The following is a 13124-nucleotide window of genomic DNA, read 5'->3' as shown; positions in this document are numbered from 1 at the left end:
AAAGCTTTCATTCAGTCGCGTGTGTCTATAAAATAAATAACCAGAGGGCTGCATCACAAAGCACACTCACTAAAGTTAACCTGCTCACTTTAACAAGTTCTCAATCATATTCTTTTTTAAAAAGTTAAAAACTTTTGATGAGTAAATTATATCATGCCATTTTCAAGTATAACTTTCAAACAAAAAAACAAAAAAAAATATATATATATATATATATATATATATATATATATATATATATATATATATATATATACATATAATAATAGAACAGGGTAAGTCATTGAATATGATTTATCACGTACTAGTACGTTTGTCATGTTCCAGGTTCTCATAACTATAGAAATATAATCTATAGAACAGGCTTCCACCTATTCAAGTTAATAGGGTTAGAGGCTCTAGGACCCTTCTATAGACTCTATTTCTATGACCTCTTCTATCATCTTCTTCATGTAAACACCACTGTTAAGGTTGGTACTGCTGATGTCACAGCTCTATCCACCAGTAAGGTGCTCTGTAAGCTATGAAGTCACCAGCGAGACATTTCAGTACTTGTTTGAAGGCGGTATATAATTCACAACATTTTTTCCATCATCTAAAACAATATATGAATATGAAAATATTTAGTAAACTTTTCAGTGGATGAATATTGTTATAGTTGTATCTTCCAGTATGACTGATGATCCAGGTTGGTATAACAAACTGTCTATAACTACTGGGATTTGGCAACGGGTTTGGTTTGGTGGAGTATATAAATAGTATGGATTTCATGTACATGCCACACATCTCGTCAGTGTTTGCTACTAAATCAGATTCTATCTTCTGGTGTTTTAGTCGTACCTTATCAAACATGTCAGTCAATTGGTCCAATCACACAGTAAAAACACTGTAATGGGAACTGGGGTTCTGTAGTGGACAGTAGTGAGAACAGGGGTTCTGTAGTGGACAGTAGTGAGAACTGAGGTTCTGTAGTGGACAGTAGTGAGAACTGAGGTTCTGTAGTGGACAGTAGTGAGAACTGAGGTTCTGTAGTGGACAGTAGTGAGAACTGAGGTTCTGTAGTGGACAGTAGTGAGAACAGGGGTTCTGTAGTGGACAGTAGTGAGAACAGGGGTTCTGTAGTGGACAGTAGTGAGAAATGAGGTTCTGTAGTGGACAGTAGTGAGAACTGGGGTTCTGTAGTGGACAGTAGTGAGAACTAGGGTTCTGTAGTGGACAGTAGTGAGAACAGGGGTTCTGTAGTGGACAGTAGTGAGAACAGGGGTTCTGTAGTGGACAGTAGTGAGAACAGGGGTTCTGTAGTGGACAGTAGTGAGAAATGGGGTTCTGTAGTGGACAGTAGTGAGAAATTAGGTTCTGTAGTGGACAGTAGTGAGAAATGGGGTTCTGTAGTGGACAGTAGTGAGAAATGGGGTTCTGTAGTGGACAGTGTGAGAAATGAGGTTCTGTAGTGGACAGTAGTGAGAACAGGGGTTCTGTAGTGGGTGACGTTGGATATACAGTACCAGTCAAAAGTTTGGACAAACCTACTCACTCAAGGGTTTTTCTTCATGTTTTACTATTTTATACATCATAGAATAATAGTGAAGACATCAAAACTATGAAATAACACAATTGGAAACATGTAGTAACCAAAAAAAGTGTTAAACAAATCAAAATATATTTTATTTTTGAGTTCTTAAAGTAGCCAGTGGCCACCCTTTACCTTGATGACAGCTTTGCACAGTCTTGGCATTCTCGCAAACAGCTTCATGAGGTAGTCACCTGGAATGCATTTCACTCAAAGTTAATTTGTGAAATTTCTTTCCTTCTTAATGCATTTGAGCCAATCAGTTGTGTTGCGACAAGGTAGGGGTGGAGACACAACAGTTTGCTGTTTGTTGTGACAAGTTTGCTGACGACACAACAGTGGTAGGCCTGATCACCGATGAGACGGCCTATAGGGAGGAGGTCAGAGAACTGGCAGTGTGGTGCCAAGACAACAACCTCTCCCTCAATGTGAGCAAGATAAATATGTTCTTCTTCTTGAACTGCACTGTTGGTTAAGGGCTTGTAAGTAAGCATTTCATGGTGAAGTCTACACTTGTTGTATTCGGCACATGTGACAAATAAAGTTTGATTTGATATACAGAAGATAGCCCTATTTGGTAAAAGACCAAGTCCATATTATGGCAAGAACAGCTCAAATAAGCAAAGAGAAATGACATTCCATCATTACTTTAAGACAGGAAGGTCAGTCAATCCGGGAAATTTCAAGAACATTGAAAGTTTCTTCAAGTGCAAAAAACATCAAGCGCTATGATGAAACTGTCTAGAAACCACTACTAAAGGACATCAATAAGTAGAAGAGACTTGCTTGGGCCAAGAAACACGATCAATGGACATTAGACTGGTGGAAATCTGTCCTTTGGTCTGACGAGTCTAAACTTGCGATTTTTGGTTCCAACTGTCGTGTCATTGTGAGACGCAGAGTAGGCATGATCTCCACATGTGTGGTTCACACTGTGAAGCATGGAGGAGGCGGCGTGATGGTGCTTTGCTGGTGACACTGTCAGTGATTTATTTAGAATTCAAGGCACACAACCAGAATGATTACCACAGCATTCTGCAGCGATACACCATCCCATCTTGTTTGTGCTTAGTGGAACTATCATTTGTTTTTCAACAGGACAATGACCCAACACACTTCCAGGCTGTGTAAGGGCTATTTGACCAAGAAGGAGAGTGATGGAGTACTGCATCAGATGACCTGGCCTCCACAATCACCCGACCTCAACCCAATTGAGATGGTTTAGGATGAGTTGGACCGCAGAGTGAAGGAAAAGCAGCCACGTGCTCAGCATATGTGGGAACTCCTTCAAGGCTGTTTGAAAAGCATTCCAGGTGAAGCTGGTTGAGAGAATGCCAAGTGTGCAAAGCTGTCATCAAGGCAAATGTTGGCTTCTTTGAAGAATCTAAAATATATTTTGATTTGTTTAACACTTTTTAAATTACATGATTCCACGTGTTATGTCATAGTTTTAATGTCTTCAATATGATTCTATGATGTAGAAAAACGTTTAAAAATAAAAAAATAAAAAAATTGAATGAGTAAGTGTGTCCTAACTTTTGACTGGTACCGTACGTATGACCCTCTAGAGCCAGGATGACACTTGCTTAGGAGGTTAGTGTGCTGTAGTTTCCCCATCTCTGCTAGTTTTCATACCCCTCAGTGCATCTGCTGTATGTATGTACACTGAGGTTGTCAGGAGTTCACCTACAGGTCATGACAGGGGCTGTACCAAATGTTTGATGTATTATAATAATTGATAATACTTATGTTGTATTAATAGAAGGGAAGGGGTTATAAGACCCCTGCCCTCCTTACATTTATAGGGTCCTAGACTACAGATATATATATATATATATATTCATTATAGAGGTTTAATATTGTTCCATAGTCTTTTTTAATTTCTCCCTCTTATAAAGAAACTGTCTGAGAAATGTGTGACTGTGAAGACAGAACTCTGCAGGGTTGTGCAAGAGGTAAGAGACTAGTCAGACATTCCACTATAAATCAACTTGGACATTTACTGCTAAGCTTTTAGATAACACTAAAACTCTTGTTTATATAGCTATGTAGGCATGGTTTTGGTCTCATGAGTAGAAGGTAATGACGTAGGCAGTTACATCACAGGGGGTTGACTACAAGCATGATAAAAGCAACTTGGGACCTTTTCTATTTTGCAGAACTTACTCGAAAACGTGTGCTATGTTCCTGTTGTCAACTTCTGTCTGCAATTGCATTAATAAATGAATGAATGATTTACTTAAAGATATTGTCTGAATGCTAATTTCACCAATGAGCCAATGATTGACAAGGAACAAGAAATGAACCCCAACAAGGTCTACTGTATGGGGCTGGCTGGGGTAAGCATGTTCAGAGGGCAGAGTAGGGAATGTAGTGTAGTATGGACAGCAAGTTAGTGTAGGGATGTATGACACTGGCTTCAGTATGGATATAAGTATGTACTAGTTTATGACTAGGGGATCAGCTTGCCCAGAGAGTCAGAGAGGGTCAGTAAGATCATTAGATCACAAGAATCAACCCAGACACATCACCCACCTTCTGACAACCACCCCTTACGACAACCTACCATTCATGTTTACACATGTATAGCTCTTGTCCAGGGCATTACGTGCGGCTTGCTGATGCTGAGCCTTCCTTAAAACAGGAGGTCAACAAGCCACTTGAAGGCTCTGGACCAGAGAAAACACAACTGATCAAGCAGATGACACACCCAGTCTTCCAGTAACTTCTCTCGCTCTCTCACGTGTGTGAACGACTACAGTGTAAAGCACTGATAGTCTTCCGTACAGAGAGACTGAGTTGCTGTGGCACATCATCAGTAGTGACTTTATAAAACTCTGTTGTAGCAAAATGTCATGGCATCTGGTGTGAGAGGAGGGGGGTGGGGTGGGAGAGATGGAGAGCAGAGAAGGGGGAATGGTTGGTTTTGGGGTTTGGGAGGGGGTAGAGAAGCTGATGATGTTCTGAAGGTGGGGTGGTATTAGAGGAGGAAACATGGCGAGGGGTTAGGGGTCATGGTGAGCAGTCCCTAGCTGGCGTCTACTTGATGTTCTTGAGCAGGGAGGTGCGAGCGTTCACCACGGCCTTGAAAGCATCCTCGCTGCCCGGGGCAACGCACTTATCCGGATGGAGCAGCACTGCCAGCTTCCTGTATGCCTTGTTAACCTCTTCCCTGGAAACACAAACAGGAACAAAATTTAGATCAAGAGGAGGGAGCTGTTGAAGCTGCTTTGTGTATGTCAGAGTTGATTGTCAGGCGGACGGACTATAATGAGATTTCCCACTGTTCTCCTAATCCCCTCGCTTAATCCAAGCCCCCAACCTGCTCAATATATCAGGGAAGATAGGGATTCATTTAGTGAGAGGTCAGTTTTAAGAAAGACTCACTTTCACTATGGTGAATCGCCAAATCTAATACAGAAATGCACTAAGAGAAAATAAGTAACAGCACGTCAGAAAACAGCTCATTGCGATTGAAGAATCCACAGAATCTTAGCACTTCTGGGAAAACTGGAACACACTAAACCTACAACAACACGAAGAGTTACCAATAAGTTTCCAAAATGGAGACGGATAAACCACTTTTCAAATATTTTCAGCTCTATAAAAAAGAACAAACAGCAAAAACATATATGATCAATTACAAATCTTAGAATCAGCTATTAAAGATTACCGGAACCCACTGGATTCTCCAATTACATTGAATGAGTAAGACAAAATACAAAAACCCTCCAACTCAAAAAGGCCTGTGGTGTTGATGGTATCCTAAATGAAATAAAATATACAGACCATAAATTCCACTTGGCTATACTTAAACTCTTTAACATCATCCTTAGCTCTGGCATCTTCCCCACTGTTTGAAACCAAGGACTGACCACCCCAATCCACAAAAGTGGAGACAAATTTGACCACAACAGTTACTGTAGAATCTACATTAACAGCAATCTCTGAGAAATCCTCTGCAGAACCATCAACTACAGACCAACATCTCCTCAGTGAAAACAATGTCCTGAGCAAATGTCAAATTGGCTTCTCACCAAAATACCATACGACAGACCACGTATGCACCCTGCAGACCTTATTGACAAACAAACAAAACTAAAGCAAAGTGTTCTCCTGCGTTGTTGATTTCAAAAAAGATTTTGACTCAATTTGGCATGAGATTCAGCTATACAAATTGATGGAAAGCGGTGTTGGAGGAAAAACACATGACATAAAATCAACATACACAAACAACAAGTGTGCATTAAAATTGGTAAAAAAACTGATTTCTTTCTTCAGGGCCGTGGGGTGAGACAGAGATGCAGCTTGAGCCCCACCCTCTTCAACACACATACATTGTCCGATACAGTATATACAGTGCCAGTCAAAAGTTTGGACACATACTCATTCAAGGGTTTTTCATAATTTTTTACTATTTTCTACATTGTAGAATAATAGTGAAGACATCAAAACTCGAAAAAAAATTACATATGGAATCATGGGGGGTTACAAAGCGTCAGAAAGTTTCTGGTAAATTTCTGGATTTTTTCCTGACATTTTCCATAGGAAGTTAAGCCCTGGAATTTGGGGTAATTTACTTAAATTCATCAAAAAAAGTTAGCTTAGAACAGTGAACCTTTTTGATACACAAGGCAATTCTAGGTCTGTGGCATATTTTGGTTAAACTATCCCCAATTCAATGGAATTGCAACCCTCTGCATGCACAGTGTATTCTTCCATCACACGTACAGCTGATTCTCAAGATCTTGCACACTAATGAGATGCTATTGAGTCCACATTACTACACTGTCTGAGCCAAGGACTACATGCTTTCTGGTAAGTGAATTGATTACAATACTGGGTGGGTTGAATATATTTTATATGACATACATGATTTTTTGTTGACTAGTAAATAGTAGCCTACAGCAACTGCTAGTTAGTTTTTGCTACCATGTGGGTTTTTATCTTGCTTGAGCCTGCTAACTGAGGAGTGTTAATTCACCTGTTTCCATACGTTTCATTTTAAAACATTTATCTTACAAAGGAGTTGTTTTAATCTAACTGCTTAACTATTTATCTGTACATGGAATTGTATTTGTTTGTTGTTTTACTCATTTTTTTCTAATCACCATCTGATATGTGGAGACATTTCACTGCAGCTAATGTAGAAGGAAAAGCTGTGTACATTTGCAAATAGTGTGCCAAATCATATGTGAAGAATGCAACAAAGATGCAGAATCATCTGGCCAAGTGCATAAAGTTTCCTCAGCACTCACAAGAACCCCTGACAAAAGTCCCTCTACTTCAATTCAAGGTGAAGATGATGAATCAGACACCTTATCAATAGCAACAGCTCATGGTCCTCCTGGAATCAGAAGTTTTTTTTGACTCAATGAAGGAACGTAGTCAGAGAAATGCTGATGAATGTCTTGCTCGAGCTGTGTATGCAACTGGTTCACCTCTGTATTGGAAGAGATTTCTGAATGTTCTTTGCCCAGCATACACTCCTCCAACCAGACATGCTTTATCTACTCATTTGCTGGATGCAGAGTTCAACAGAGTTCGAGTGAAGGTCAAGCAAGTCATAGAGAAAGCAGACTGTATTGCAATCATCTCTGATGGGTGGCCGAATGTTCGTGGGCAAGGAATAATTAACTACATCATCTCCACCCCTCAACCAGTATTCTACAAGAGCACAGACACAAAGGACAACAGACACACCGGTCTCTACATTGCAGATGAGCTGAAGGCAGTCATCAATGACCTTGGACCACAGAAGGTATTTGCAATGGTGACAGACAATGCTGTGAACATGAAGGCTGCTTGGTCTAAAGTGGAGGAGTCCTACCCTCACATCACACGCATTGGCTGTGCCGCTCATGCAATGATTCTGCGCCTCAAGGACATCATGACACTGAAAACAATGGATACACTCAACAAGAGAGGCAAGGAAATGGTCAGGTATGTGAAGGGTCATCAAGTTATAGCAGCAATCTACCTCACCAAGCAAACCCCGTTGGGGTTGTGTTGTCATCATGTTGGACAGTCTCCTGGAGGGGAAGGAGTCTCTCCAAGAAATGGCCATATCACAGTCTGCCGATATGGACAGCCCCATTAAGCGGATCCTCCTGGATGATGTATTTTAGGAGAGAGTGGTAAGCAGGCTGAAACTCCTGAAACCTGTAGCAGTAGCCATTGCACGGATTGAGGGAGACAATGCTACCCTGTCTGATGTTCAGACTCTGCTTGCAGATGTAAGAGAAGAAATCCGTACTGCCCTGTCCACTTCACTGTTGCTCCAAGCAGAGGAAACGGAAAATTGGTGGCCATCCGGGCTAATTTGAGACTTTTTGAGCCTGACAACGAGCCATCATTATTATCCTGACCAACTTGCTCTCCAAATACACCTCTGCTGTTTTCAATCAGGATCTCAGCGATCACTGCCTCATTGCCTGCATCCGTTATAGGTCCGCGGTCAAACGACCACCCCTCATCACTGTCAAACGCTCCCTAAAACACTTCTGCGAGCAGGCCTTTCTAATCGACCTGGCCCAGGTATCCTGGAAGGATATTGACCTCATCCCGTCAGTCGAGGATGCCTGGTCGTTCTTTAAAAGTAATTTCCTCACCATACTCGCCAGAGCCTCTCCAGCTTCTCCTTCACCCAAATCCAGATCGCAGATGTTCTAAAAGAGCTGCAAAACCTGGACCCGTACAAATCAGCTGGGCTAGAAAATCTGGACCCTCTCTTTCTATCCGCTGCCATTGTTGCAACTCCTATTACCAGTCTGTTCAAACTCTCTTTCATTTCGTCCGAGATCCCTAAAGATTGGAAAGCTGCCGCGGTCATCCCCCTCTTCAAAGGGGGTGACACTCTAGACCCAAACTGTTACAGACCTATATCGATCCTGCCCTGCCTTTCTAAAGTCTTTGAAAGCCAAGTTAACAAACAGATCACTGACCATTTCGAATCCCACCGTACCTTCTCCACTGTGCAATCCGGTTTCCGAGCTGGTCACGGGTGCCCCTCACCCACGCTCAAGGTACTAAACGATATCATAACCGCCATTGATAAAAGACAGTACTGTGCAGCCGTCTTCATCGACCTGGCCAAGGTTTTCGACTGTCAATCACCGTATTCTTACTGGCAGACTCAATAGCCTTGGTTTCTCAAATGACTGCCTCGCCTGGTTCACCAACTACTTCGCAGATAGAGTTCAGTGTGTAAAATCGGAGGGCCTGTTGTCCGGACATCTGGCAGTCTCTATGGGGGTACCACAGTGTTCAATTCTCGGGCCGACTCTTTTCTCTCTATATATTAACGATGTCGCTCTTGCTGCGGGTGATTCCCTGATCCACCTCTACGCAGACGACACCATTCTGTATACATCTGGCCCTTCTTTGGACACTGCGTTAACTAACCTCCAAACGAGCTTCAATGCCATACAACACTCCTTCCGTGGCCTCCAACTGCTCTTAAACGCTAGGAAAACTAAATGCATGCTTTTCAACCGTTCGCTGCCCGCACCCGGCCGCCCGACTAGCATCACTACTCTGGACGGTTCTGACCTAGAATATGTGGACAACTACAACTACCTAGGTGTCTGGCTAGATAGTAAACTCTCCTTCCAGACTCATATCAAACATCTCCAATCCAAAGTGAAATCTAGAATTGGCTTCCTATTTCGCAACAAAGCATCCTTCACTCATGCTGCCAAACATACCCTCGTAAAACTGACCATCCTACCGATCCTTGACTTCGGCGATGTCATTTACAAAATAGCCTCCAATACCCTACTCAACAAGCTGGATGCAGTCTATCACAGTGCCATCCGTTTTGTCACCAAAGCCCCATATACAACCCACCACTGCGACCTGTATGCTCTCGTTGGCTGGCCTTCACTTCATAATCGTCGCCAAACACATTGGCTCCAGGTCATCTACAAGACCCTGCTAGGTAAAGTCCCCCCTTATCTCCGCTCACTGGTCACCATAGCAGCACCCACCTGTAGCACGCGCTCCAGCAGGTATATCTCTCTGGTCACCCCTAAAGCCAACTCCTCCTTTGGTCGTCTCTCCTTCCAGTTCTCAGCTGCCAATGACTGGAACGAACTACAAAAATCTCTAAAACTGGAAACACTTATCTCCCTCACTAGCTTTAAGCACCAGCTGTCAGAGCAGCTCACAGATCTCTGCACCTGTACATAGCCCATCTTTAATTGAGCCCAAACTACTACCTTTTCCCCTACTGTATTTATTTATTTTATTTATTTTGCTCCTTTGCACCATATTATTTATATTTTAACTTTTAACTTTCTTCAAACTACAAATCTACCATTCCAGTGTTTTTCTTGCCATACTTTATTTACTTTGCCACCATGGCATTTTTTTGCCTTTACCTCCATTATCTCACATCATTTGCTCACATTGTATATAGTCTTATTTTTTTCTACTGCATCATTGACTGTATGTTGTTTTACTCCATGTGTAACTCTGTGTTTTTGTATGTTGTCGAACTGCTTTGCTTTATCTTGGCCAGGTCGCAATTGTAAATGAGAACTTGTTCTCAACTTGCCTACCTGGTTAAATAAAGGTGAAATAAAAAAAAATAAAAATAAAAAAAACCTACCTCATCCCCATATTGTTTTTATTTACTTTGCTGCTCTTTTGCACACCAGTATCACTATTTACACACCATCATCTGCTTATCTATCACTCCAGTGTTAATCTGCTAAATTGTAATTGCTTTGTTACTATGGCCTATTTATTGCCTTACCTCCTCATGCCATTTGCATTTCTTATTTTTCTATTGTGTTGACTGTATGCTTGTTTATTCCATGTAACTCTGTGTTGTTGTTTCTGTCGCACTGCTTTGCTTTATCTTGGCCAGGTCGCAGTTGTAAATGAGAACTTGTTCTCAACTAGCTTACCTGGTTAAATTAAGGTGAAAAAACCAACAAAAAAACATCCTCAACAAGGTTGGAAAGTGACAGTGAAGATGAGGCCTCAGAGTCTGATGTTCAAGAGGTGGACATTGAGGAGGTCCAGGGAGAAGACATGGAAGCCTGAGAGGAAGACAACCAAAGCTTTAGTTTCTAGACTATCATTTTACAGATTTGTTTGGAGACGTGATGGATCATTGGGGATCCTTCAATATTCCCTTTCTTTTGTTGTTCAGTGAAATCATTCCATGTGAAGAGTCAACTAATTTAATTAAAGTTCAATTCGTAACTAAATAGATTTTTTACATTTCTGTTGGAAGGATTTAATCATCTGCAATTATGTCTACTCATGATAAGGTAAAAGGTTTATGTTTCTGTCTCCATATGATATGGTACATATCTCCAATGTAAAAAACATCTACATTTAAATGGTATTAATATTAATTTGCATATATTTCTGATAATTCCCATACAATCCCGTTAATTCCCACGGAAAGTTTCCACCTCTGAATATTCCCCAAAATGTGCAACCCAATTTAGTAACCAAAAAAGTGTTGAACAAATATTGGTATTCTTCAAAGTAGCCACCCTTTTCCTTGATGACAGCTTTTCACACTCTTGGCATTCTCTCAACCAGCTTCATGAGGTAGTCACCTGGAATGTATTTCAATTAACTTCTTATGGGCAGGTGTGATGGTAGCGTCCCACCTGGCCAACATCCGGTGAAATTGCAGAGCGCGAAATTCAAACTATAGAATTATAAATATTTAACTTCCGTAAAATCACAAGTGTAATACATCAAAATAAAGCTTAACTTCTTGTTAATCCAGCCGCTGTGTCAGATTTCAAAAAGGCTTTACGGCGAAAGCACACCATGCAATTATCTGAGGACAGCGCCCCGCATACAAAAGCATGAAAAACATATTTCAACCAGGCAGGTGCGCCACGAAAGTCAGAAATAGCAATATACTAAATGCCTTACCTTTGATGATCTTCTTCTGTTGGCACTCCAAAAGGTCCCTGATACATCACAAATGGTCCTTTTATTCGATAATGTCCTTCTTTATATCCAAAAAAACTCAGTTTAGCTGGCGCGCTTCAGTCAATAATCCACCCAGTTTCCCTCCATCAAAATGCATACAAAATGAATCCCAAACGTTTCTAATAAACTTTTCCAAACAAGTCAAACAACGTTTATAATCAAACATTAGGTACCCTTATACTTAAATAAACTATACAATTTAAGACGGAGAATCGTTAGTGTCTTTACCGGAGAAAAATACCAAAGAACGCGCTCTCTTCCACGCGCTTGGAAACACTACAGCCAAAATGGGAGCCACTTAGAAAAACTACAATTTCTGTCACATTTTTCCAAAAACCAGACTGAAACTCTTTCTAAAGACTGTTGACATCTAGTGGAAGCCCTAGGAACTGCAATCTGGGAAGACTTGGCCTTATAATAAAAGTGACAGCCATTGAAAACAGTGGTAGGCTGAATTATTTTTTTTGGGATGGTTTGTCCTCGGGGTTTCGACTGCCATATCAGTTCTGTTATACTCACAGACATAATTCTAACAGTTTTAGAAACTTTAGAGTGTTTTCTATCCAAATCTACCAATTATATGCATATCCTAGCTTCTGGGCCTGAGTAACAGGCAGTTTACTTTGGGCATGCTTTTCATCCGGACGTGAAAATACTGCCCCCTACCCAAGAGAGGTTAACAGGTGTGTATTGTTAAAAGTTCATTTGTGGAATTTCTTTCCTTCTTAACGCGTTTGAGCCAATCAGTTGAGTTGTGACAAGGTAAGGGTATACAGAAGATAGCCCTATTTGGTAAAAGACCAGGTCCATATTATGCCAAGAACACCTCAAATAAGCAAAGAGAAATGACAGTCCATCATTACTTTAAGACATGAAGGTCAGTCAATCAGGAACATTTCAAGAACTTTGAAAGTTTCTTCAAGTGCTGTCGCAAAAAACAGCGCTATGATGAAATTGGCTCTCATGAGGACCGCCACAGGAAAAGAAGACCCAGAGTTACCTCTGCTGCAGAGGATAAGTTCATTAGAGTTACCAGACTCAGAAATTGCAGCCCAAATAAATGCTGTACAGAGTTCAAGTAACAGACACATCTCAACATCAACTGTTCAGAGTAGACTACGTGAATCAGGCCTTCATGGTCAAATTGCTGCAAAGAAACCACCACTAAAGGACACCAATAAGAAGAAGAGAATTGCTTGAGCCAAAAAACACGAGCAATGGACATTAGACCAGTGGAAATCTGTCCTTTGGTCTGATGAGTCCCAATTTGAGATTTTTGGTTCCAACCGCCGTGTCTTTGTGAGACGCAGAGTAGGTGAACGGATGATCTCCGCATGTGTAGTTCCCACCGTGAAGCATGGAGGAGGAGGTGTGAAGGTGCTATTCTGTTGACACTGTTGGTGATTTATTTAGAATTCAAGGCACACTTAACCAGCATGGTTACCACATTATTCTGCAGCGATACGTCATCCCATCTGGTTTGCGCTTAGTGAGACTATCATTTGTTTTTCAACAGGACAATGACCCAACACACCTCCAGGCTGTGTAAGGGCTATTTGACCAAGAAGGAGAGTGATGGAGTGCTGCA

General features: G+C 41.3%; 1 protein-coding gene across 1 annotated transcript in view; it reads right to left on the bottom strand.

Annotated features, from left to right (window-relative positions):
* Window positions 1-3995: 3995 nt before the first annotated feature.
* Window positions 3996-13124, bottom strand: part of LOC115172966 (dnaJ homolog subfamily C member 27) — a 33067-nt gene continuing 23938 nt past the window's right edge. The window contains exon 7 of the mRNA XM_029730887.1: window positions 3996-4742. Coding sequence (XP_029586747.1) covers window positions 4610-4742 — 133 coding nt within the window. The 3' untranslated portion in view covers window positions 3996-4609. The remainder of the gene's footprint in view (window positions 4743-13124) is intronic.

Source organism: Salmo trutta, chromosome 33, assembly GCF_901001165.1.
Source record: "Salmo trutta chromosome 33, fSalTru1.1, whole genome shotgun sequence".
In the NCBI taxonomy this organism is placed as follows: Eukaryota; Metazoa; Chordata; class Actinopteri; order Salmoniformes; family Salmonidae; genus Salmo; species Salmo trutta.
This window is presented reverse-complemented; position numbering and strand designations above follow the sequence as displayed.